This window comes from Lepisosteus oculatus, chromosome 14, assembly GCF_040954835.1.
Source record: "Lepisosteus oculatus isolate fLepOcu1 chromosome 14, fLepOcu1.hap2, whole genome shotgun sequence".
In the NCBI taxonomy this organism is placed as follows: domain Eukaryota; kingdom Metazoa; phylum Chordata; class Actinopteri; order Semionotiformes; family Lepisosteidae; genus Lepisosteus; species Lepisosteus oculatus.
In genome coordinates, this window is record NC_090709.1 from 18,224,036 (window position 1) to 18,250,261 (window position 26,226).

The window sequence follows — 26,226 nt, forward strand, 5'->3', positions numbered from 1 at the left end:
TGAGCCCATCTCTCAAAAAATAAAAAAAATAAGTTATATAAATTGAATTGTTCTACTTTTTAGGCTTGCATAGTCTTATTCATATTTCAGTTAAACCTTTTCTTCTGTAGTAATTTCATTTGATATTAAAATTAGTCCTGATTTACAATTTTTGGACATGGTTCATCTTAAAGAATTTTGTAATAAGTTTCAGTTTAGGAAAATCATGCCCAGAAGCTACCAAAACTGGTAATGTTCACATAATGTGTAATGCAAAAGCAGCAGTTGGGGTGGGAAACAAAAGGCATTTCTTGGTATGAATCGTAAAACTTCATAGATGGTGTTCTAGGACTTCTCGCTTCAGACAAAGCTGTCAATACATCATAGATTTCTACTCAATCAATATCAGCAGTGTTATCACTACCGAACGCTAAATATAGATCCTGGCAATAATTCATGAGTTGTTTGTTAGAAAATTGTTTATGTTTTTTTTTAACTTATTTTCAATACCAGACAAAAAGTCGGAAGTTTCAATTTCATGCAACTGATGAAGTCTCTCTTCGTTGGAAGTTATAAGTACAGTACATCCAAAATACTGTGGAATCAATCAAATTCTTGTGGATCCAGAAGATCATTTTGAGACTCAAAACATGCCTGTCTTTTCTTTTTTCGAGGACGAAGGAGTAGCAGCAGGAGTAGCAGTAATGGCAAGAACGTGTTTAGAGTTCAGCACTTCTCATTTCTAATGCTGAGCCATCGACTCGGAAAGCACCACCCGCGATAACAGAAATTGCAGAATTGGTCTGTTCATGCTGCCTACACGCTTTGAATTGCTGGCATTTTCTGCAAGCGTTCCGTTTTGAGGGTTCATGAAATTCCTCACATTTGAGCCAACACTAAAATATTTCATTCGGGGTCGTCTAATTCATAGTGCAAACCGAATCTACAGGGGAATGCTGTGGCACATGAAGCCGTTTGTTATTCTGTTGTGAGGTGTGAGGGGCACCGTTCCAACCGTAGTTCACTCGTTGATCAGGCGAGCTTTGACGGTGGAGTACCGGCGGTTCACGGGGCTTGCTGCTGGGCTAACCTCGGGCGGATCCTTCGGTTATGCGTGGGCAACCTCCGTTCTCGACTCTTAAAACAAAGTTAAGTCCTGGCACTCGGACACACTGGCCGTCACGTGATTGTCTGAGCTGAGTCTGAGAACGTCCTGGAGGGGCACCTTCTGGGCATCGTGCTGCCTGTTTTATCTGGAGGAACTACGGTAGTTCAGTGGCTTAAAGTTCCGTGGGCATTCGAGACCCACGTGGGGTTACCCTGCCCTACCAGTTCCTGATTGGCTGATTGAGATGGAGGATGAGTAACAGTGACCTCTGACCTTAGGGTTGTAAACCTTGGGATGAGCCTCTCCCATGGAATCTCCCAGACAGTAAGGCGCCAGAGGTGACCACTTATTAGGGTGGCTGGTGAATCTCAGCCTTGGGAGCTGTTCCTTATCAGGAAGCTCTATCAGCTAGAAAAACACCTTAAATGTGAACCAGATGGAATGGCCTCTCTGTATCCAGCTGCACTGAGATGAGGGAGAGAGGGATTGGCAAGGGAGCAGCAAACTTAATTCCTGTATTTTAAATACGCCTTGCTACAGAATTGTCCTTAGAAGAAAAACATCTTCTATGATAGTGGTACAGTCCATCACACCCCTCCTATAGCCTTTCAAAGAGAAAAAAAACTGACAACAAAGTATGTCTATGTGTGGTAATCAACCAGGTCTCACAAACATTCTTAAACCCTTCCACCTCCTTTCATTGCTAATGATTTGTACATGTTAGAAGGTTAATTTTGGCTTCTGATATTATGGTGGATTAAGAGTCCTGAAATCTTTGTAGAAGTACAAAGATGAAAGAAAGGGCAGTGTAATCATGGCCAAGAGAAGGCAAATGTTGGACTATCTGCTTGGATTGAATGGAGCAAAACGTAGGCAACTCCTTGAGCAGAACCTGCTTCATCCTTCAGACTGGGGTTTCTGAAGATCTGTACATTTGAACTTTCAAAGTGACTAAAGTAAAGGAGTTTTCCCTTTTTACCACATAATTCCCACAGATCAACACTAACAGAGAGCCTAATTCCACCCACGATTCAATCACTGTCTCTCAGGCATCCCAGCAGTGGATTTCATGACTTCAGAAAGCCATCTTCACCAGTGGAGAACTCAATGCTCTGAGGTTTACTGGCAGAGTCTCACACTGGGTAATGTTAGATGTTGATAAATAATGTCCTATGGAATTCTACTATTGATAATTCTACTATGGAACTGCGATGTTTCTTGAAAAAAATCTTCTATGATAGTGGTACAGTCCAGCACAGCCTTTAAAAGAGAAAAAAAACAAGGTAAGTCTGTGGTGTAATCAACTAGGTCTTGCAAACATACTTAACCTCTTCCAGCTACCAACATTACAAATGGTTATTTTTGGCTTCTGATATTATGGTGGATAAAGAGCCCTGGAATCTTTGTAGAAGGACAAAAGACGGAAAGAAAGGGCAGTGTAACCATGGCCAAGAGAAGGGAAATGTTGGGGAGAGCTTTTTTCATACAATTTTTATCATTGTTTTTCCAGCCCAACAAAGATCAACATATATGAGCAGGCGTCCTGTGCCAAATCCAATCTGCCTTCCTTCCAAGCATACAGGAATGTGAGTGAATTAAATATTGACATATGAAAATACACAAAAATATGCAATCACACTGTAGTGTGCTCTCTGAAGGCACCAGTTCTGTAGGGTTTGGGCATTTACTGGGACAATTATTAATTGTAGCAGTAAATCACAAAATTGATTCTTTTGATGGCTTTAGAATCCAACCATGCGACATAACTCAAACAACGCACACACACAGGTACTAATACACGAGGATACATTTATTAATACATAGAATATGCATATAAACCTAACAGATCTTATCAAGAGGGTTATCAGAATACAAAAGGTATATATTCAGTCAGTTACAAAGTGTTACACATATCAAAAGGACATACGTTCAATATATCATTCATTTAGACCGTTTCGTAAATGAACTTGGTTATAACTTCTACATTAGATACTCAAAACAAGTACGTAACTCTTAGGAATTAAATTGATATCAACTGGTTGGGATAACAATTGAATTCTCGAGCAGTAATGCAGTGAAGTTGAATACTCATCCAATCTCTGGGGATTCAGATCTCCTGCGGACTCAAAGAAACAGTTGCAGGCTGTTGCTGTCCAATCCGCGCTCTCTGGCTCGGTGCCAGGCTGTGCTGTGCGGCTTGCGACGGTGCGCTGCTGATGCTCACTGACCAGCTAGTTAGTGTTGGCTTTAACTAGCACAGTTTGTGCACAGGAGAAAAGATGACTGTGGGTCCCAGCAAGTCAGGAAGAAGACCGGTTCGTTCCTGATGAAGAGCTAGTTCTGAATAGTGATTCAGCTGTCCACAGTTCATACCTGTTCACGAGGCCTGCTCGGGTGGATCCTTTGGTTACTCTCTGGCAACCTTCGCTCTAGACTCTTAGAACAAAGGAAAGTTCTGGCACTCGGACACACTGGCCGTTCCGTGGTTGTCCGGGCTGAGTCTCAGGATGGTCAGGAGGCGCGCTGTGAGAATGTCCTGCCCTTGGGAGCCTTCTGCTCCTGGGCCGTCCTGCTCTGGAATTCTCCTTTGAATTCCCTTTAGAAAAGTCCACAGAATCCTCCTGAATCTTACTACAGGCTCTCTGTGTTGCCTGTTTTTACCTGGAGGAACTTCAGTTCGTTGATTGGCTGAAAGTTCCATGGGCATCAGAGTCCCACGTGGGTTACTCGGCCCTACCAGTCCCTGATTGGTTGATCAAGGTGAGATATGAGTCATTTACTCCTGACACCTAGGAATCCAGTCCAGATGTCCATCTGGCACTCCCTAGACAGATAGGCGCCAACGGATGACCATTGATCATGATAGCCAGGCTTAGCTAAGTGCATCCCCCTTTGGGAGCTGTCCTTATCAGGAGAAAACATCTTAAATCACCCTGCATGAATAGTCTCTCTGTGGCTGCACCACAGAGATGAACAGAGAAATGGGGCCTCATTTGGGAAGGCTCAGAAACTTAATTCTTTCTTGTTAATAAGCCTCGCCGCTACACTCCATTAAGGAACAAGTAATAGGTTTATTCCATGCTGAAAAAAAGAAGAAAGAGAACACAACTTTTCGGCTGTGGAGCCTTCTTCAGGTGTCAAACTCCATTAATATAAGTATAGAGTGGTATTAAATAAATACATCTTTTTAGTATAAATTACACTTTTCTAAAATGTATTTAAAAAATAAAAACGATTACAATCTAATCTTTCAACGTTTGATCCCAAAATCCCAAGAAAAATAAATCTAAACGGGGAGAAAGCTATGCTGAAAGTTTATTAAGATACTTAGAAGACAAAGATAACAATTTATGTTGCAATTGTCTGATTGTGAATCAAAAACTACATATAATTAAACACGCGTTTGCGATTTAAATCAAAACGCGATTTAAATCAATATAAATGTTTATATTGCAACGCATACTGTACAGCCTCCATTTCTCTAAAAAAAAATTAAAAGATTGTTTGTGCAGCCTAAGAGGGGGGGTCTACTCTCAGTGACAGCTGACAATCCTCCATACACTCAAGTGAAAAATTATGTTAATGTCGTATTTACAATTTGCTGATAATAGAAATGTTAAGTTCTGTAAAGCTTTGTGATAGTTTACCCAGGCAGCAAAAGATCGGCTACACTGGGAAGATGCAACACAGAACATATGATTAATAACCTTTTAAATCTGAAGGGAGATGTAAAGGGATCACACACACACACTAGAAGCAGGAAGCAGAAGAAATGTTTGTTAAGAGAAAAGTCATGGCACCAGCTGGATTTGAACACACAACCTTGGGCTCAGAAGTCAGAAACCTAGACCACAAAACCTCCCAGAGCAGTCACATGAAGCCAGGTGTAACAGCCCTACACATACACAATCAACAGACATTGTACAGCGTGTATTACTGTGTTGCAGTACACAAATATAATTATATCGTTATTAATTTCTTTAGATATGTGATTCCATATTATATTAGCAGAAAAGCTTAAAACTACCACTTTTTATACACACTATTTCACATGTTAGTTAAAGACTTTGATGCTTAAAATGTTTAGGGAGAAATGGAATACTGGTGTGATTTTTTTCTTTAAAGTACGGAGACCAGCCATATACTGTATGTTTATGTTCCAAAATTAATATTGTTCATGGCCTTCACACGCGTTACAGTATGCTCCTATTCTTTTTATGCACAGCTACTAAGATTTCCCTTCAGTGGTAAAATTCCATATAAATATATAATACTTAAACGGGCACAGTAAAGACATTAAATTTACATATACATACTGTATACAGTACAGTTTGCATACAGTAATATGTTTATGTTCCTAAATCAATATCTTTTATGAGCATGTGAAAGGCATGGTGAATCGGAGATTCTCAAAAATTACTGTACTTTGCATGATTGGAAACAAATGTGTGATTGCGAAATGCTGTGCTGTTACTTTTACAAAGACGGTCAATGAAAAAAAGAACATGGACCAGGGCAATACTTTGAGTTTACAGCTTGTCCAAGTTCATTCATTATTAATACTATTAGTAATATCTTCGATAAAGACTGATGGCGACAGCTCAAACATGAGAGGTTGGGCTTTATTAGCTCCTCTGTCACGGACGTCCAAAGGGACTAACCGTGGGGAGCAGGAGAGCGGAAAAAGACCCATATGCGTAGCGGCGAGACGGGAAAAAGGCCCGGGCTCATAGTGCAAAGAGTTCAGGAATGCCGTATAGAAACCTATGCCCTCAGGGAGCGGACGTGGGGCGCCCTGGTGCTAGGCGGGTCTCAGGACATCCGAACCTCAATGCTGAGCGAGGACAGAGTGCAAGACCCGGAAATATATAGCCCAAGGGAAAGAGAGGGACAGGAAGGACAGCAGACCGGAAACTAGGGACAGGACAGAGAAGGAGCGCCCTCTAGCTGCAGAGGGCGTGACATCCACCTTGCGGAAATTCCGGATACTATTATGTTACTTGCGGTACCACGTGGTATCATGCGGCACTATGTGAGAATTTAGAGTTATTAATACTGTAACTTGCGGTAAACTGCGTCAAACGCAACACAGAATAATGCGGTATCGCCCGCTTTTTTTTTGGCTGCATCTGTACATGTGGCTTGATTTTGTTTAATGCAAGTTTTCATTTTCTTTCTGGAACAACTTGCTTTTCATGAAATTCATACAGCTTGCGAAAGATTAAATACAAGTCTTGCCTTGTATATCGCAGGCTGGCAAGAAAGAAGCATTATTTTCTTTTTTTTAATCAGAAGCTTGCAAATGGAGAAAAGGGACACACGTGAGTCTCTGTTAATTGAAAGGTTAGTGGTTTGAGCCCACCCAGAAATGTACTTCTCATTATTGTGATGTAAACCTCATCTCTACTTATTTGGATTTCTTAGCAAAACCTTAACCCACTTCATATTTGCAGGAAATGTGATTTTTTTTGTTAAACAATTAAGTACGTAAGTCAATATCACTGGGAATGGCTGGCAGGAGAATTCATTTATGCTCTCGTTGCACCCTTAGTTAGAATATTTAAAATTACAACACAGATTTGTTGGAGAACTTGACAAGCAAAAAAGACAGTTCAACAGCATGATTATGTTAGGACTTTACATTTGTATTTTAATAGTTTTGTATATTTATCTTAATTTTAATATACATGTAACAATAAATGCTGTTCTATGTAAATAAATGTTGTTGTATTTTATCATATTTTAGCGGAGGGCACAAGGTGGTCTATTATACCTTGCGAAACTTCCAAGACAAATATAACAGAGGCTTATATTTTAAGAAAATTTGCTTTAAAAGAATTTGTACGATATCATCCCTCAATATCGACGTTCAAATGAAGGATTTGAAGAAGCAACAGCGATAGGAGAGTACATTGATTTTGGACCAATGTTTGCATCTGAACAATCCTTCCTCCTGGAAAGAAGAAAAAAAAACAGGTATGTTTTGAGTCTCTTGATGATGCTTTTCTGGATAAAAAAACAGTGCAAGTTTGTTTCAGATGTATTTTGGATAAAATTATAACTGTCATCGAAGAGAAATTTGATCAGTTGAATGCAGTCAAAACTTTCAACGTTTTATATGATGACAGGACGTACATTTAGGAATCAGTACCGATAACACCGCTGCTATTGATGGAATAGAAATAAGTGATGTATTGGCAGTTTTATCTGAGGCAAGAAGTACTAGAACACCTCCTATAAAAATGTTAGGATTCAGAGCAAGAAATATTTTTCCACCTCACCCAATGATATTGCATTAACAAGGCTGAAGCTGGCTTCTTATTCGCCAGCTTCTTCTGCCTTAAATGCTGCTGCTGTGATGTTATGCCGGCTTTCGCCTGTAGATGGCTCTCTAAAGTAATTTTTAAAAGTACTAATCAGGATGGATTACTGTACTTATCCTCAGTAAAGGGGAATATGTAAGTAGTGACTATCCAAATAGCATTTTTGTGTGAAACACATTTCAGAAAATTGTAAACCAATTTTCAAAACTCACAATAACACAAACACAATAAGTAAATAAGACAAAGGCAAAACATAAGTTCACAGGCACTTTCTGCATATTTACCACAACCTTGCCTTCTGATCATAAAAAGTCTTAAAATCTTGCATTTTACAAGAAATTTTAATATAAATGGGACATTTAGAACATGGCATATGAGAATATACGGTTAACCGAGGATGAGCAAAGGGTGATGGCACTTTCTGCTTATTGCTATAAACCTACCCCCTGGTTATAAAAACATCTCAAAATTCTGACACTGAGGTGTGAGACACAATGTAACAGGCTCTCTTAATCCCAAAATACAAGAAATTTTACTGTACCATTTGAACATGGCATGTCCCTCCTTCCTCATTACCAAAACATCTCAATGTTCCAACACTATGTACATTTGTAATTACAACACTTCACTGTTGCATTTCTGAGTTGTGACATTGTGAACATGGCATGTTAAAGTATATAGAAAATCTAGATCTGAACAGGCTAAATGCAATTCATAGTGATTTATCATTTTCTTACTTTCTAAATGAAAAAAAAAATCAGTGATTATGACACTTCGGTATGACATAAAATATGCTTCAATGACAGAATAAATAATCATGGAAAAGATACCCACAGTGGACATTCATAGTTGTGATTATAGAAATGTTAAATATCAGGTGAGTAGCTGTGTCAGCATGCGTAGGCTGCAAAGGAACAAGTAAAGGGTTGTTCCATGTTGAAAAGACAAGAAAGGAAACACAACTTGTTGGCCGTGAAGCCTTCTTCAGGTGTGAGAAAGACAGGGCAGTAAGCAAGGATAATTTTCTTTTTATCTTTGCTTACATCAAAGACATTAAGTAATTTTTACCGCTAACAGCTCAACATCATCTTCCTTTTATATCTAACCTAATCAGATCTCTCAACTCCCAGCTCTTCCAGTTTCTCACTTCAGAGACAGATAAAAAACTCAATCGTCCTCTACAGAGAAAAACCATCAACACCCCTACCACCTCCACCAATCCTAACCTTGTTGTTACTGTACCCTCTGACCTTTCCCTTTCACCCCTTTGCATCCTCAGCAAACATATTTTAATATTACAACACAATTACAATAGATTGTATTTATGTTTAAAATTAAGGTAAATATGTCAAAATATCAAAATCCAACTGCACAGTGCTAACATAACAATGCTTGTCAAGTTCTCAAACAAATCTGCATTGTATTTTTAAAATATTTCAGCAGAGGATGTGACGGGAGTATAAATGATGATTCGACGATCATTTTTCTTGGGTGAATATGGTTTTCTGGGGAGTTGCGATGTTGGGCATTATTGGACATTTTTGACACGTGTTGAACACTCGCATTTCCTGTAAATATTAAAATGGCTATGGTTTTGCTGAGAAATCCAATCTACCTATGCGAAGACAATGTTTACATCGCAAAAGAAACCCATCCCTGGGTGGACTCAAAACACCAACCTTTCGGTTAACAGCCAAACACACTAACCGATTGCACCACAGAGACTGACTACTGGGTTCTTGAATCACAAGTTTCCGGTTAAAAAAAAAATCTCTTACCATTCTTTATGCCAGCCGGTAATATTTCTTCTGCACTGATAACCAAGAATTGAATTTCATGTTTCGCAAGCTGTGTGAATTTCATCAAAAGCAAGTTTTCCAGAAAGGAAATGAACACCTGCATTTTGCATTTAACGAAATCAAGCCCTTTGTGAGTGACCAAAATGGTACGTTCTGTACTTCAAGATAGGAAGAAATACACAGCTGGGATTTGAACCTAGGTTCTTTTGTTTAATAGAAAGGCACTTTAACCAACTAACCGATGGTGACAGGACACCTGTCCCCTTTTACAGCCACTTGGACACACCACTCTGAGACATCTGTGTTCAGTAAGCGCTGAACCTGCTCTCAGAGCAAATTGCCTCTTTTACATACAGTAGCAGCCCCGACACTGAGAAACGAAGAGAACTGGCTTTTATCTGACATTTTTCATGTCCAATGGGTTTGACATCTCCCAAGGGCGACAGAGTTCTTTTGCAACACTATTTCTTCTTCTTTTTTATTTCTGTACGCTTTGATAAAAAAACGAGAAATCGTGCAAGGAAAAAATGTCTTTTTTTCATAGAGAAAACGTGCACCAGGAAATGTTGTGTTGAGAAGAAGTGATTTAACATGATACGTGACCTAATTTATCGGCGCAATTGCTCAACCAGCAAGGTCTGGAGAGGTTGGAGAGTCTGGTGGATGTGATAATTATACGGTGTTGTGGAAGAAAACAGTCTTTCTTTGAATTCTCAGTCAATTGGAATTTCAGTGCGAAACGTAAAGCCCTTGTCTGATTTAAAGAGATTATATTTTAAAACTCATAAAAAATCAGAAAACACATGTTTCTCACTTTGAAATTTTAGACGGAGCGGTGCATTACTAGTAGCGGCGCTGAGCACACTATGGGGAAATTCAGGTCATGTGAAATGCCAGCGGTTTAATAAACAACGCGTCTGATTTCGGATCATAAGATTGTAGGTTCGACTTCTGCCTGGCTCGTGTAAATTTTATTCAAGCTCCTCAGTAATAGATGTATATTATGTAATGAACCGTACCTGAAAGCAAACGTTGGGTCTGTTTCCTTTGTTTTCCAGCATGAAATAGCAAATCGTTACAAAAAGCACCTGCTAATGTCCAATAGCGGTTTTTTTTTTTCAAATTACATTTTCAGGCTTCAGACACTATTTAAAAGAAAAGTGTCCGAAACTCCCTAACTTTCAGGTTTTCTTGAACCTGTATTTAAAAAAAAAATTATCTGAAACTTCCGGGATTCCATTCTCTGATGTAGCTGTCTCTAAAGTCGGACATGATGTTTGGCAGATGTGAACTGTGCCTTTTCTCTTGTGTTCAAGGCTATTCGCTGTGTGAGCTCCGCACTGCGTGTCCTGTACTGCTCTATTTTGTTTAGATTATCTATGTGGTGTACAGATAGAACTCAACTGCATGGTGTGAATTCCGTGTTCAGGACCAGCAGAACCTGAAAAACTAACAGCTGACCTCAACGTGATTTGAACACGCAATTATCCTGTGAAGAGCACCGCTCTTCCGAAGTGAGTCTCTTCATCCCAGACCACATTTCATTCTTCCTGCGCAGCTCTTGTGCAGGTGTTGTTCTCAATAACAGATCCAGGAACACTGATTGTTTTTCTATTTTTTAATTAAGTACCCCATTGTGCAACGGTAGCATGTCTGACTCTAAATCCAGAAGTTAAGTTTTCAAAGTATATCGGAGTCAACTGATACTGATCAGGTTCTGCTGCTACTGAACCCACAGTCTTCACCTTAAAGTTCAATTCCCCAAGCCTGCTGACCTTATACTGTATATTCAATAACGAAGAGTCACAAACCATGAGGGACATACATTCAGTATACCATTCATTTATACTGTTTCGTAAATGAACTTTGATTACAACTTCTACACTAGATACTCAAAGTGAAGTACATCACTCATAGGCATTAAATTGATATCAACTGAGGTTGAGGTAACATTTGAATTCTCGAGCTGTAATGCAGAATGTTGAATACTCATCCAATCTGTGTGGATTCAGATCTCCCACGGACACAAGAGAGCAGTGACAGGCTGTTGCTGCATCCAATCGGCATCCTCTGGACCAGCGCCAGGTAGTCCTGGTCCGGCGTAATGAGTGGGAGAAGGAGGGGAGTTAGTCCTGGCTCCACTAGCAGAGACTGTGGACATGAAAAGTGAGTGTGGGTCCACTCTTTCAATGGGAAGAAGACCGTTTCGTTCCCAGTGTAGTGCTAGCCCTGAATAATAAGATCCAGCTATTGACAGTTCCGACCTTAGTTCACTCTTTGATCAGGCGAGTGTTTGCGGTGGGTTCATGAGGCTTGCTACTGGGCTAACCTCGGGCGGATCCTTTGGTTACATGCGAACGTTCTCCGTTCTCGACTCCATCACGTGATTGTCCGAGCTGAGTCTGAGAATGTCCTGGAGGGGCATCTTCTGGGCCCTGTGCTGCCTGTTTTATCTGGAGGAACTACGGTCGTTCATTGCTTGAATGTTCCGTGGGCATTCGAGACCCATGTGGGGTTACCCTGCCCTACCAGTTCCTGATTAGCTGATCAAGGTGGAGGATGAATAACTATGCTCTCTGACATTAGGGTTGTAAACAACCTGGGATGAGACTCTCCCTTGGAATCTCCCAGACAGTTAGGCGCCAGAGATGACCATTTATTAGGGTGGCTGGAGAACCTCAGACTTGGGAGTTGTTCCTTATCAGAAAAAACATAGAAAAAACTCAGATAGAAAAACATCTTAAATCTGAACCAAATGGAATGGCCTCTCTGTGTCCAGCACCACTAGGATGAGGGAGAGCAAGGCAAGGGAGCAGAAAACTTAATTCCTGTATTATTAATAAGCCTTGCCATTACACCAGCATGGAGCTTGAATTCACAACCCTGGGATTTAGAGTTTCGTATGAGTTGCTCCACAGAAGACTGAAATATCATATTTAGTGTATGTTACATACTGCAGGTCCTGTGCTTTACATCACTGAAGAGGTTGGTCTGCTCTCCAGGTTACCAACAATAAGTTCAGACATTACTTATGTGTGGCAGCACTTCAATTCGATGATTATTTTCTGCACATACATGGTTTCCCCCCCTTCACTCAAATAAATATAGAGGAAGCTCTTTGGCTACTGTTCTCGTAAAGGAACACCAATGACAAAGAACACTTATTAAACAGTTTCAAATAGGAACAGTGAACACAACACAACAACGATAGGATTCTAACCCATGCGTACAGAGCACAATGGATTAGCAATCATCACCTTAACCACTCAGCCACCTTGTCAGGGCACTGCCACTAGACTAGTCATGAGGTGGCGAGATCAAGATGATCATCTTTTCCTTGTACTTGAGGGTCATTTTCCTCTTCCACCTACAATTTCAACATATTCCTTGGGAGATGTCAAGTTTCTGAGTCTGTGCTGTGCTTCAGTGGCAGCTGTATATGGAAAGCACATTGAAGTCCTTGGACACAAAAATTCCTGGATGGTAAAAGCTTCTCTCAATAACCAGGAAATCCTGTTTCTGAAATCCTGCGGTATCTTTCTTCTTGTTTTGTCCTATAGAATGTATCATAATTATTGAAGATCAAATATGGCTTGATTTGGTTCAATGCAAGTATTCATTTTCTTTTTGGACAACTTGTTTTTCAAAAATTGCATATAACTTATGAAAGATAAAATACAAATCTTGCTCATTAGTGCAGAAGGAATTCTGCCAGCTAACAAGAAAATCCTGGCGATTTTTTTTTACCAAAAACCTGCGAATGGAGATGTAGAACAAAAATCCACTTGAGACGTTTTTTGTTAAGTAGAAGAGGAGTTTATTGAATACATGACCAAAAAGAAGTATCCTCCTTACAGTCAGGAGAGTAGTTCTGACAAGAAGAGTTACAGCTGACTTTTTATACACTTACCTGATATGGAAGATTAACAGTTTAAGTCTCAACAAGAAAAACTTCAGTTGTATTTGATTTCTACTGGTTAAGCAGACTCCAAGGTGACTGATCACAAAATGTATATATGACTGAACTGGTATAACACCTAGAAATACAGGTACAGTTTTGGTTAAGCTCTTGCACTAGAAAAATTCTTAGAATTATTACAATAGGCATATTTCTTTTCTGCAACACTGGCTACGCTTACATTTTGGAGGAAGAGCTGTTCTGTAGAAACAGATGAACAATATGGGGCCAATCAACCTGTTGGACAGACTGAAGATGAAAACACTGTTTATAGCCTGAAAGGAAAAATAAATCAATTTAAACAAGTATGTGGCCTTGTTGAGACATATTTCATCTAAGATAAACAAAGCTATAAGTATGGAGAGATGTGAGAGATAAAAAAGATTGGGAAAAAATAGTAAGGAAGGGAAAGAGAGGTGTATAAAGATAATGAAAGGAAGGAAAAATGTATTAATTAGATAATATGAATTAGAGTGGGTTGTGGAGGGGCAATAGAAGAATAAAATTTAAACCTGTTAAGTTATTGTCTGCATTCCGTCCTTTCAGTTGGTCTGGCCAAGTTCAGTGACTTATTCAGAGATTGCATTTAATATTATATCATAAAACTGAGCAGAGCAGGTGATAAGTGATGTGTGCTTCGATTTAAAAATAGCTTTACATGAAATCCTGTGCTGATAATGTACATTATAGTGTCCTGCAAGTAAAACGTGGAAATACATTTTCTGTTTCACAAAATTCACTCGCAGGTGATTCACTCGTCCTGACTAGATGGCGCTAGCAGGTGTGGTGAGGTTTATATCTCTTGCAGGGGGTACAGAAATACAGACATACATCTCAAAATTCCTCTCCTCAGTTGTTTTGAAGCTGCGGCAGCCCTAAAGAATGACGTCATCAAGCTGCGCGACTTAACACAACAGATATTTCACCCACGAGACAGTGATTGAGTCAGTTGTTTTAGCTAAATAATCAAGAAGAAAGTTATTTTGTTTTTTTACTATGCTACGATTTGTCAGCTGTGTTGAAAGGAATGCTTGAACGGAATACAGGCCTGAATGCAGGATCTGTGAAGAATAAAATAAGAACGTTTTTGCGTTTAAACTCCACAATTTAGCCTTTGTTTCTGACCGACTCTGAAGAAGGATGGCGGAGTGTTTGTTGAATCTGCAAACTGAGCTTCACTCTTTCATGCAGGTTTTGCTCAAATCGATCGTGCATGAAGTTTCAGACGTTTTCAGAAACAGGATGTCTGATTCTGAGGACGAGTTTCAAGACAAACTCCGCAGCGTCTCCCAGATCCTGGTTAGACGGGCCGTGTTTAAAATCACACAGTGTGTGGAGGACAGTGTCGGGAGTGAAATGGCGCAGCTGAAGAAGGAGAACGAGAGCCTGAAGTGGAGATTACAGCTGAGGGAGAAGGAGTCGGGAGCAGGAGGAGATCAGGAACAGACAGATCGCGTTGGACACACGCTTCTCTGTGAAGTCACTGCAGAAATAAAAGAAGAAATGGACACGAAACTGGAGCTGGCAGGTCAGTGTGGTGACTTGTATGAAGTCAGTGTGTGTGTGAGTTTAAAAACAGTGTCCTTAACTTCCTCACTGGTGAGAATATAGTGGAGAGATACAAAGTGAAGTGGAAAGACTTGTGTGATATAGCGACAGGATGCTTTACTGGAAACTGAAATTGTTATAATCCGGTTATGATGCTAAAGACAACTCAGCATCTCAGCAGATTCAGCATCTGTTTCTCTAAATCGGTGTGTAATCCGATGTTATTAGGAAATATATATACAGTATATAATATATATACAGTATACACAATTATTATAATACAAATACAGTATTTGTTTAGCTTTTATATTTGTTTAACATTCCAGTCCACCAGGGTCTGTCTGTAGTAATTCCTCTGGAATATTCTGTCAGGAATATTCGGAATATTCGTGTTTTTATTAACCTTTTTCTCTCAGTGAAGTGTTAATGTACTGGAGTGTCCAGTAAGTGTGTCTGTATTAACCCCCCTCTCTCTCAGTGCAGTGTTCATGTACTGGAGTGTCCAGTCAGTGTGTCTGTATGAACCCCTCTCTCTCTCAGTGCAGTGTTTAATGTACTGTAATGTGCAGTCAGTGTTTCTGTATTAATCCTTCTCTCTCTCAGTGCAGTGTTAATGTACTGTAGTGTCCAGTTATTGTGTCTGTATTAACCCCTCATTCTCCTCATCCCCTCATCTGTATTTCAGTAACAAGGCCGAGAACACATTGTTTAGACGTTGTTTAGCCTATATTAGTCAGTAACTGGAGTAAAAAATGATGAGCTACTGCATTTACATCATTGTTTCACAATACATTGGTATCTTGCTTGTTTAGTGTTTTTTATCTTTGGAATTATGTTTGATATATTTTTTATGTATTTAACTTATTTTTAATATAATCTTGGCCAAACGTTTTTTCAGTGATTTAGGTTTTACAAAAGCAAATAAAATCTGGAAGTAAATGTGACATTTTAAACAGGATAAAAATGGTCAATCAGTTGATAGATATATGCAATCTTATGTTTTCTATGGGTCAGGAGTTTGAGGTGCAGGAGCAAGTGAATATTGGATTGTCTCTGGTGGGCTGCAGCATATTGGGATTTTTTAAGTTTGGGGATTCTGCTGTATTCATTGATCTTGGAGGAGTGTCCTGGATTTTGGAGGAATCTCTGTTCCCAGGGTTTTTTTCTTTGTGTTTCTGTGCTACAATGTCTGGCCAGTGTTGTCTGCTTTTATTGATCAGTTGAGTACCAGCACTGTTTTCTTCCTGACCTCTTTGGATTAGGCACAGAGTAGAATGTGTATGAGTCTTCTAGAGAGAGTCGTTTCCTCTCAGTTGAATTCACTACTCTATCCAGTACAGGGTCACAGTAGAGTCGGAGCCTATCCCAGCATGCAAGTGGCACAGTTTGGGATACACCATGCATAGGATACCATCATAGAATATTGTTGACACCAATGGTTACAAATGGGGAGTTTTGAAATTAGAGGAACAGCCTGAAATGGCCCAGAGGGTAAATCAACAATTAAATAATATATCTATATCACCCATATATAGAAATAATTAGATTGACAAGCACTTGATTTATTTGTGCTCCGACAGAAAAGAGTCAGAAGTAAGACACACTGGGCTAACAAATATTTATTAACAGTGACAATACACACACTAAACTACATACACAATAAACATACAAAATGCAAGTTATGCAATTTATAAATAAGGTGACCCACAGGCCAACCTCCTATTTACCCAGAAAAACCTGACTGTTGCTAAGTATTCAACTCTTAAATAGCTCCTACAAAGACCAGCAGAAGAGATCAACTGCCTTCCAAACTAAAAACAATGTTACGTACAGTTAAATCTCTCTCCCCCTCTTAACCCTGATGTTACCAAATTAATGGCAATTTACCTGCTTATTATCAAAATGCACCCACTAATAAGGAGAAGGTGTTTTTAACCAAGGCATCCTTTACTCTGGCAATCAGAGATCTCTAAAAATTACAGAATAACAGGCTATCTTAACAAGGTTCAAATACTTAGCTACAGTCTGGTCTTTCAGTTGATCTGAGACAAGGAGCTCTCGCCTTCATGTTCTCTTGTCTCCTCTGTTCTTATCTCTGTCCCTTTCTTTTAGGCTGTCTTTCTGGACTGTTTATTAACACTTAATCATTTACCTAGGATTTCATTAACTAATTTAAACCAAGGTAAATATTACAATTGCTTTGATCACTGAATCTGGGGCTTCCACATCCCAGCGAGCATCCCCTTTGCTGTGAAGCTTGAAATGTTGACAATAACCAGGAGTTACCTGTTGTATCTAGATTCACCTCATAATATTATTTTATCACATTTGATATTTGTGGTTTTTTTTAGAATCTGTGCCCTCCACTTTCTAATGAATCAGGTTCAGATCATTTGTGTGTTTGGATCTTTGCTTTTTTGGGGGGTCTCGAATTTGTATTGTCATGCCTGGACTGGGTCCGACCCATGTCCTACGGTTGCCAGGGGCAACATGAGAGCTCTCACATTCTTACCCTGCCATCCAAACAGATCGGGACACCTTTCTCTCAGACTGCCCGTTTTTCAATGAGAATCTCAATCTAGATCTCAATCAGTTTAATCAAACTCCTTATTGCCCCTTTCAAACCCTCACTGTACCTGTTTAATTCTGCTGCCTCCTCCCACTGTGTGGCTTTTTTCCTCTGTAAAGAGCTTTGAGAAGCCCCTTTTAAAGGTGTTATATAAAATAAAGTTTTCTATTTATTATTATGATTCAATCCGCTGTTGTTAATAAGTGTCACTCACTTGTGTTAGCGTTATCTTCAGTAAAGTATATTCAGAACAACCCTTTCCCCCCCTTATCATATCAAGTAATGATAACCCAGTGGAAAATCATCTCCGGTCTCAATTTCTCCCACTGGTTATCTCTGTGCCTTTTTGCCTTTTTTCCCCTCTTTGGTTCATTTTCTGGATCACCAGCTTGCCTCTTTCTGTTTCAGCTGGGAGCCTCTCTGTAATTAAACAGTTCTGTATCAGACTGTCTCCCTTCCTGCCTGGTTCATCTCTCTCCCTCTCCGAATTCACTGTCTAAGCCATTCGTGGCTTCTAGAGTTCAACCTTAAACAGCACACTGAGGACTGCGCTTGGGCTTTGACCAGTCACTACACTGTTTTCACATTTAATCCTTGACATGGTTATTAAAAGACTTTGCTGGTCAGTGTTGATTGTTGCTGTAACTAGGGGTATATGATACCAACAAATGTAATGTGTGTTTAGATAAGTTGTTTGCAGTGTTAATTTAGTAATCCGTTTTTAATTTAGTCCAGTCAACTCAATTTTCACTATATGTATTCTTAATTAACTTAATTAAACTGATTAAAACAAAATTAGTTTTAGTCACAGTTTAAGTATTTAATTTATTTGTATAATAAAATGTATCATAAATACTAAAAAAATATGATAAAAAGTATCATAAATACTAAATATTGTAATAAATAATAAAATGTATGTCTTAGAAAATATTTACAACATTTTATAAGATATTGTCAAAAAGTACATTTTTTCTTGCACAGTTTAAAGAGTTTTGATCCCCCGAAATGTCAAATATCAATACAATAAATAATTTATTTTTGATTAATAATAAATAATCTTATAGAGGGACACTGTATGAATCTTTCCTAATAAGAACATCTGTTTTGGCACTGTTAATAATTCTGTACTTTTCTATAAGTTTTGTTTTGAAATTATGTTTTCAAAGGAAGTGTTTTCAAAGTTTGAAAACAACATTATTTTCAGTTTATTTAGTAGATGCTTCCACCAGTACTGAATTTGTAATAACTATAGAGTAATTACTACATGAATTACTATTACCACAGAACAGAAAAAGTAACATAAATGTTCTTTATTTCACTGATATTATTAATAAATAGGTCTTTTGATGCCATAATAATTCATCTGAAAAACTGCTGTAGTGATAGTGTTAATCATGTTTTGCTAGTATTATATTAAGTATAAGTATTATAACAGGCCTGTGTTTCAGTCTATCACAGTGCTTTTTCAAAAGCTGGACAAATGATTTTTTAAATATAAATAAGATACAATGATGTGTTCCAGCCTAACTTAAACATTGCATGACTTTAAAAGCTATAAAAAATGGGTTTAGTTAAAGAACACTTTGTAAGCGCAAAAAGTGGGCGATTTTTCTTAGGAACAGCTTAGAAAATTTGTGTTTGCTGTAGGTTTTTTACTTTTTAAGTAAATGTTTTAAGTAGTTGAATTTCATAAATGCAACACACATTTCTTACAGGAAAAATCACATTCTCCTTTCTTCCTCTGGTGTGAAGCAGATCAGGTTTTTGTTTCCCAATTGGAGGCTGGAAAAATAGCACACTGCCCTCTGCGCTCTCTCAGAGAGAGGAGGTGCGGAGCTCAGCAATACAGAATGAGTGTTCTATAGCGCAAGTTGTGAATGGCACCCATTGGTTCTGCATTTATAACTTAGTATTTAAAATTAAACAGTGTAAATTTTCTTTGTCTTCTAAGTCCCTAATTTCTCACCATTTAGATTTATTTTTGCAGAAGCTTATTGTTCTTCCTTATGAGTGAATGAATAATCAATGTTAACTGTTTATAAAAATCAAATTTTTAACTAAGGAATAGGAAGACAGGTGTTAGCATGCTTTTTGTATGTTTTTTCAGTAGCTGTGTAAGTATTCAGTCCAGTAATTTGATCATCTTCTTCTGCAGTCTGTAACATCCATCTATCCATTCTCCTAACCACATTATTCCATTCAGGGTTGTGGGAAGAGCTGGAGCCTAGCAACAGCAGCAAGGCAGGGTACACCCTAGATGGAGCGCTACTCCACTGCGGGGCAAGAGCAAGCCAATTATACAGTGTCCCTGCCATTACAGTGGGACTTAGGACCCATACAGACTGCAGGGTGGGGCACCCCCTGCTGGTCCCATTAACACCACTTCCAGAGGCAACCTTAGCTTCCCAGTTAGTCTCTCATCCAGGTACTGTCCAGGCTCAATCCTGCTTAGCTTCAGTGAATAACTAGTTGAGAGCTGCAGGGTGATATGGCCACTGGTGCAGTCTACAACATCTCCTGTCAATTTGTCAAATGTATGTCTAGCCCTTTTAGGAAGTGTTCTTGTTACCAGTGCATTCTTCAGCTTTCCCAAAATTATCTTTTTCCTACCTACGTCTCTAGTTTTGCATCCTGCAATGACTCAGCCTATACTTAAATCCTCAAAAACTGCTTGTATTAATTTGTTTAACAAATATCATATGTAAATACTGGCCATGTAGCACTCTGCATTGTGGAATATCACACTGATTCCCTTGCCTTTAAAGGGCACTAGAGAAACTGAGAGTTTTTTTTTCTCCTAGAATTAGTGAGTGCACATCCTGTTCACTGGGGTAATTAAATCCACACTGAGCTATCTCCAAATCTGTTCAGCATTTGACAGCCAGAATCCTGACCGGGTCGCTAGCAAGCAATCACCTTACACCTGTCTTCAAGTCCTTGCACTGTCTTCCTACGAGGTTCTGAGTCAACTTCAACATTCTCATCCTCATTCAGTACCTATCTGGCTTATTATCCATCTACTCCCCACCTTGCAACCTGTTCAACTGACTCTGGTCTTCAAGATTATCTACATTCTGTGGTTAACGGGGCCTTCTCTAGCTACACCTCAGAGCTCTGAATTTATATCCCTAGTGATATCAGAATCACCTACCCTGAGTGCATTTAAATTTAAACTCAAAACCTTTGTTTTCAGTGTATGTACTTTGTAATTTGTGGTCCTTATAACTGTTTTTACACCTATTGTATTGCTTTGAGATGCTAATTTTAAAGGTGCTATATAAAATAAAAAACTTTATTATTATAGAGAAACATGATCAGGTTTTCCATGGTTCAGAAATAAAGATCTAATCTATGCTGGTTTTTCTCTCTTTGCTAAATGGCTTTGCATACTAATCTGATACTATTCTAACTGCCTTTATCCTGTGCTTTCTCTATCCTGCTAGATTTGTAATTATTATGAAAATCTCCTTCCTGAAATGAGACACTTCTAAGTACCTGATTTCACTGTTAACATCTTGCACTATCTCAGCGATAAAATATACACTGACCTCAACCTGACAGCTGTTGAGTCCAAGTTTATCTTGCTACCAGCATTGAATTAAAAATCTTTAGTTTTCTATATTTATGTCTTTATCTAGTGGTTCCATTAGTGACAAAAGCTAAATTACTTTCTTGGAAAAATGTCTTTGTGTTGCTTGGAAAAATGTTTTATGTGTTGCAAAAAAAACTGACTTGCTTTAACAAAATATATTTATAAATCCTTTACACTGGCAATCTACCTGAATGCCCAACCGATTGAAAGCCTTTCATGAAACCATGTTTGCTATTAATTCATACAGGGCTCTCTGACCGAAGTGCTCTGTTTGTCATGTGAGCTGATTTTCTGGCTCTCTAGCCTATCAAACCTTCATACTGCCAAACATGCACCCGAGTATTCAAGTCCTCGCTCTCTGCCAAATCTGCTTCAGGTTTACATGTTCTTTTCTAACACACAGCTTTCTATTATTTTTATTTGTATGCCTGAGCTTTTGCAAGTGTTCCTGCATCCCTCTTCTTATTATATCTAATTATTTCTGATTGCTTATTTCAAGGTAACACCTGTTCCATTTATAAGCCTTTTGCTCATTTACATTTTTATATTTTTTCATTTATTTACATCTCTAACACCAACATTCTAAATTTTTATTTGCCTTAATTTTTTAGACTGAAATATAGTTTCAGCCTTAAAAAGTTCAAGTTTTATCCTCCTTTTGTTTCTTGTACTACTGAGCTTCTTAATTGTGAAGTTTCAGCATTTTTACATTACTCTATGCACATTTTAAACTATGATTACTGCACTGAATTATTGCACTTGACATGGCTTATTCCTTTGCTGAACGTCTATGACAAGCAGAGCTACTGCTGTCTCTGGTGTGATCTTAATTTTAGATTAGATTGCTCCAATTTCTATGTAAATGTAAACACAAAGTAATTGCTCTCTGAAAATACTATTTTTCTTGTTCGTTTTGATCAAACCGATTTGAGATGTCAAAAAGCATTTATTTTCTATTTGTATTTCTTCTCCAGAAAAATTGTGGATTTCCTACATTGCTTTGTTTGTCGGGATTTTAACTTTATATTTAGGCTCAGATGTGAACTATATATTTTGTACTAAATACTGATGTTTTGCTCCCCCTTACCATAAAAATATATTTGTATTGTAGTTGTGATTCCCTTTTTTCTGTCTGTCTATCCCTACTCTCTCTCAGCCTCTGCGATTCAGACACGGAACAGTTAAGGGGGTGGGGGGAGTCATCATCCTGACTCCATTACTAAAAAGCCAAATAGGAGTGGCTTAAGCCACATACAGAGTTGTGTAACTGACAATTTAAGGTAGCCTATCGTGTAAATTATGCTTTGTTGCTGATAAGTTAAGTTTTCAAAACTCAGCCCCAACATCATGTACTGATTTTTTGCCCTGTTTCATTGGCTAAAAGCAAGGATCACATGCACTGCCACGTTAACAGGAATGTGTAGTTTTTAATTCAGTTTGAATTTTAACGGTATGTACTGTCTTCATATTTGGCCAGGGCTTTATAGAAGAATTCTGACCTTGAATGTTGGCAAGCACAATTATACTCCACACACACTCTTCTTAAAAATTAGTAGAAAATGCGTGCACATGCTATAATATGTTGTTACAAAATATTGTCTCGTTAGCTAAATACCCAGCCACATACACAAACTACATGTGATTAAATAACATTCTTTTCTACTGGTTATTACATGCTGTGAAATGTACAGTACACAAAAAACATTTTACTGTCACTGTAAACTTATGAAAATAAAATATGACCAAAAATCACATTTCTGACAGAGCACCATTATGAAGCTGAAATGCAGCACATATAGCGCATTCGACATACATTTTAAAAGCGTAACTTATCTCTTGCACAATAATCTCGATCCAAGACAGGAAGATTGTAATTTCCTAATATACAAGCTTTAAAACTGTTTATTCCTGCTTAGCTTTCTAGTTAATGTGTTGACTAGCGGCAATGTAAATGTATCTTAACGCAGTGTCTGGGTGCTGCAGCTCAGATGGCGCTTCAGATTTATTGTAGATTTCAACTCATAATGTGGCTGAGTTCAGTAATGTTGTACAAGAATTCTTTGATTATTAATGAAATACTGTCCGACTCCAGATCTTTTTCTTCCAGCTGAAAGCATGGAGAACCACAAGCATGTCTTTTTTCTCTGCAGCTTTTTTTTCTTTAATCTGGTTAGCTGAGTGTATACATCTCATTGTACCAGTCAATTAACACAAATTAGAATTCATGACATGAGGTGTTGAAAAGACCATCCAAAAATGGTAGACGGCTAGAACACAGAAGAAGATGGAAAATGGCACATCCTGATAACTGCGATTCTTACACATTCGTAGCCATTAGGCACCGCACAGTCCACATACAGCCACAGATTAAGGATTGTACCCGTTACAGCCAGCCTGCTATTTGCCAGACACAAAGTTAATACGCAAATGGTGAATCTCATGTTGCAAAATTAATTTCAATATGAGTTTTACTCCAGTTTGTCTAATCTTAGTGCACTGAAATAGAAATACAAAGCAATCAAGTCTTTGTCATTATCATTGTGGATTATATTTGTGTTTCATTTTCTTTCACTAAAATGAAAAACGGGTTGCTGACAAAACATTTCGTACTATTTTTTGTCAACTAAATTAACACTTTCGACTAAATGTGTACTATAAAAGGATAAAGTGAACATTGGGATATTTTAGTATTCTGTGGTGGTCTGTGTAGATGCTAAAAATCCTTATATCTTAAAGTTTGTTTTCTTGTATCTCCATGGTGTTATTTGCATTTTAAATTCTACTGTCAGCCCATATTAAAGGTCTTGTCCTTTTGTCCTGTATTTGCAGGCTCAGAGGCCAGTGCTCTCCCTGATGCTGGGGAAAGGGCTCGTCTTGAACAGCAGCACAGTGAGGAGGAGTTGGGCTCCAGTCTGAGGCAGGAGACAGAGCTCACTGCTGCAGAAGGGAGAGAGAAACTCAGTGAGCAGCACACAGAGAGTAGACAGAGTGTGGAGGATCTGGACTCTGCTGTGCCCATGATGAAGACAGAGCCTGAGAGTGAGACACCTGGGTTCCTACTATCTGATGATTTTATAGAGAAGATTACCAATCCGGACACAAACAATATTACGCAAGGTTGTAATGAACTGGGCTGTGTCTCTGTACAAGAGTACAGTGAAGAACTGGATGTTGTTAATATTAAAGAGCAGAACATGGAGCCGCAGTTGATTGACCTTGCAGAGCAGACGACTGATGTACCTGGTGAAGAGATCAGTACTGAGTTACAGCACCGAGAGGAGAGTCAGGACAGGGAGGAACAACAACCGCTCCAACAGGGCTTGATAATAATTAGGCCTTGTTCTGTTAAAGTGGAGAGACTGTCATTGCAGAGGTATTTTAAACAGTCATATGATCCCTTTGTATCTGATGACTTTACACACAGGTTTAATAATCTGGTTTCTAAGAAAATTATTGAATTTAATGAACTGGAGTCTGTGTCTGTTCTTGGGCACAGAGACGAACAACTGAATGAACTGGCTGTTTTTAGTCTTAGGGAGCTGGAGAAGGAGCCCCAGGTGATTCACACTCCTGAGCAGCACACTGAGGGACACGATGGAGAAAACAAATCTCAGTTTCAGCACACAGAGCAAGACCATTCCATGGAGCATTTGCAGAATAAGAGAACACAACACAATCAGAGGATGAGGAAGAATCATTCAAGGCATAACTCAGAAGGAGTGGACAAACTGCCATTACGGCAAAGACAGCATTTCTGTCAGTCTAGCATTTCAAAACCCTATCAGCACCTTCACACAGGAGAGAGACCTTTCAGCTGCAGTCAGTGTGAGAAGAGTTTTAGTCAGTCACACCTCTTAAAAAGACACCAGCACATTCACACAGAAGAGAGACCGTTTAGTTGCAGTCAGTGTGGGAAGAGATTTAGAGCCTTATCTAATGTCAGAACCCACCAGCGCATTCACACAGGAGAGAGACCATTCAGCTGCAATCAGTGTGGGAAGAGTTTTAGTTACTTTAGGACCTTAAGAGCCCACCAGCGCATTCACACAGGAGAGCGACCATTCAGCTGCAGTCAGTGTGGGAAAGGTTTTAGTCAGTTAAGCAACTTAAAAAGACACCAGCACATTCACACAGGAGAGAAACCATTTAGCTGCAGTCAGTGTGGAAAGAGTGTTAGTCGGTCAAATACCTTAAGAACCCACCAGCGCATTCACACATTCAGCTGCAGTCAGTGTGAGAAGAGTTTTAAAGATTCAAGTTCCTTAAGAGCCCACCAGCGCACTCACACTGGAGAGAGACCCTTCAGCTGCAGTCAGTGTGGGAAAAGTTTTAGTCAGTTAACCAACTTAAAATGCCACCAGCACATTCACACAGGAGAGAGACCATTCAGATGCAGTCAGTGTGGAAAGAGTTTTAGTCAGTCAAATACTTTAAGAGCACACCAGCACATACACACAGGAGAGAGACCATTCAGCTGCAGTCAATGTGGGAAGAGATTTAGTGATTCAAGGACCTTAAAAGCTCACCAGCGCATTCACACAGGAGAGAGACCATTCAGCTGCAATCAGTGTGGGAAGAGTTTTAGTTACTTTAGGACCTTAAGAGACCACCAGCGCATTCACACAGGAGAGCGACCAGTCAGCCCACCATTTAGCTGCAGTCAGTGTGGGAAGAGTTTTAATGATTCAGGTAATTTAAGAGCCCACCAGCACAGTCACACAAGAGACCTTCAGAGTCCACCAGTGCAGTCATTCAGAAGAGAGATCATTTAGCTACAGTCACTTTGGGAGGAATTTTATTCAGTCAGTTGACTTAAAAACACACCAAATTAGTCACCAGTTTTTGATTTAATCATGTCTTATGTCTAAAATGTCTAATTAGTTCAAGTAGGTAGATGAGTCAGCATGTAACACCCTCAGAAGGCTTCACATTCGAAACATTATGTTTCCTCTCTTCTCTTTTCAGCATGGAATAAACCTTTACTTGTTCCTAAAATGTCTATTAGTCATAGTCACTTTGTAGTCACCCACTTTTGATTTTGTACCCTTACTTATGGCTAACTAAAACATAATATATGTATAATAGAACAAGTTCTAGTCATGCAGTACAATTTATGTGTATAATAAAATAAGTTTTTGTTTTATTCGATTTTAAATTGAATCAAGTCTAAATTGAATTAATTCTTTATTTCTTTGTCTTGGGATGTTAAGTTTAATCCTGTTTAATTTACAGTTAAGACTGTTCTCTTTGGATAGGCTCGTAATTGTGTAACAACTTTTAAGCATGAAACGTATAGAACAGAATAGGATCCTAAAGTATCACACTTAAGAGAAAAAAAAAAACAAATCTC

At 38.8% G+C, this 26,226-nt stretch overlaps 1 protein-coding gene across 1 annotated transcript in view; it reads left to right on the forward strand.

Annotated features, from left to right (window-relative positions):
• LOC138242765 (zinc finger protein 850-like) overlaps positions 1 to 25,717 on the forward strand; it is a 409,608-nt gene extending 383,891 nt beyond the window's left edge. The window contains exon 6 of the mRNA XM_069198321.1: positions 24,626 to 25,717. Within this exon, the coding sequence (XP_069054422.1) occupies positions 24,626 to 25,648 (1,023 nt within the window). The 3' untranslated portion in view covers positions 25,649 to 25,717. The remainder of the gene's footprint in view (positions 1 to 24,625) is intronic.
• The last annotated feature ends 509 nt before the right edge of the window (positions 25,718 to 26,226 follow it).